The 1,916-nt window shown below is 56.2% G+C and overlaps 1 protein-coding gene across 1 annotated transcript in view; it reads left to right on the forward strand.

Annotated features, from left to right (window-relative positions):
* Positions 1-299: 299 nt before the first annotated feature.
* RPS29 (ribosomal protein S29) overlaps positions 300-1,916 on the forward strand; it is a 2,161-nt gene continuing 544 nt past the window's right edge. Inside the window, exon 1 of the mRNA XM_005418074.2 lies at positions 300-340. Coding sequence (XP_005418131.1) covers positions 300-340 — 41 coding nt within the window. The remainder of the gene's footprint in view (positions 341-1,916) is intronic.

Raw genomic sequence — 1,916 nt, forward strand, 5'->3', positions numbered from 1 at the left:
GTGGGGCGTCGGAGAGAGTGAGGGGACACGGGGAGTGAGGGGCCATGAACTGTGAGAGGACGCGGAGTGTGCGAGGATATGGAGTGTGAGGGGACACGGGGAGTGAGGGGACACGGGGAGTGAGGGGCCATGAACTGTGAGAGGACGCGGAGTGTGCGAGGATATGGAGTGTGAGGGGACACGGGGAGTGAGGGGACACGGGGAGTGAGGGGCCATGAACTGTGAGAGGACGCGGAGTGTGCGAGGATATGGAGTGTGAGGGGACACGGGGAGTGAGGGGACACGGGGAGTGAGGGGCCATGAACTGTGAGAGGACGCGGAGTGTGCGAGGATATGGAGTGTGAGGGGACACGGGGAGTGAGGGGACACGGGGAGTGAGGGGACACTGGGTGTGAGAGGACGCGGGGTGTGAGGGGACAGAGTGTGAGGAGACATGGAGTGTGAGGGGACGTGTAGGAGCTGAGAGGACGCGGGTGTGAGAGGACATGGGCGTGTGAGAGGACATAGAGTGTGAGGGGACATTGAGGATACGAGGGGATGCTGAAGATGTGAGAGTGCATGGAGGTGTGAAGAACATGGGGTTGTGAATGGACATGGAGCTGAGAGGACACGGGGGTTTGAGGGGATATGGAGGATGGGGACATGGAGGGTGTGAAGAAGGGACATGGGGGGTCAGGGGACGTGGGGAGTTGAGGGAGGACACTGAGGAGCTGAAGGTGTTGCCGAATCTTAGGGACTCTTAAACACGAACGAGTCAGGTTTAGAAAGGTGACATTGTTTATTCTCTGCAGGGTGCAAGGTGGAAATTGTCCACAAATATGCGCGCCAGGGAATAAAAAGCAAAATTTATTCCTAAGGTTTACATAAATCCACCCAACCAATCCCCAGTTCCTGCCTACCTAATACGCAGTTATGGCCAAGCACAACATAAAATATAAAGTTTTCCATAAACATCAAGTAAAGCATAAAACATGTGGTGATGTGTTGGCTTTGGAAAGAGGGGTTAAAGGGGAGAGTGGTACGAAGAGCAAGAGGGAGCAGAGGAAGGGCCAGAGAATTCTGTGTAAGGACATGGAGGGGACATAGGGGAGATGAAGGGATGGTGGGTGTGAGGGGACACACAGGAGCTGAGGGGACATGGGAAGCTGATGCGACAGGCGTTGAGGGCAGGTGGGTGTGATAGCAGCAGCTGAGGCTTGGTAAGCGACAGGAAGGCTTAGGTGAGGCTTGGTGTCGGCGCCATGAGGCGGCTTTTTTAAGCACAAGAAGCGGCATTGGGAGAAAAACCAACCAAACTCGGGGAGGCGTTTGCTGATTGTTTGTGCAGATGTATTATTAGAGGGCAGGATCGGTGTTTGAGATTTGCTCGGCGCAGTGAATTGTGTAGTTGAGCGGTGCGGGGTTGTTGGGGTTTTTGTTCAGTAGGAGGCAGTGTGTTGCGTGTGTGTGTTTTGGGGTGAAAAGGGGTTTTTGGAGTTTTTGTTGGGTATTTAGGGTGTGTTATTTATTAGTAGTGTGTGGCAAAAGGTGAGCCCCCGTCTCCCTATCTTGCCCGTGTCTGTCTGGCGTGGCTATTCACAGACGCGGTCCATCCACTGACCGCCACGGGAGCTTCCCTGCTCCATCTCTGACACCTCCACCGGGTCTCGTGCCTCGTCAAAGCGACCTTTCCCACGGTCACCGTATCGATACCGGTTTTAAGTTGAAGGTTGGGCGCCCCACTCCAGGGTCCCACATAGCACACGTCAGCCCAGAACCCCGGGCTCAAGCGATCCGTTGGGCTCAGTCTCCCCCACGGCTAGGATTACAGACGCGCGCCACTACGTCCGACGCGCTGAAGCTGCTCCGACAGCAATACGAGCTTCGGCTGCGCTGACGTCCCGGGATGGGCGGAGCTGCACCCCCCACTGCGGGCC

This window comes from Geospiza fortis, unplaced genomic scaffold, assembly GCF_000277835.1.
Source record: "Geospiza fortis unplaced genomic scaffold, GeoFor_1.0 scaffold23, whole genome shotgun sequence".
NCBI lineage: Eukaryota > Metazoa > Chordata > Aves > Passeriformes > Thraupidae > Geospiza > Geospiza fortis.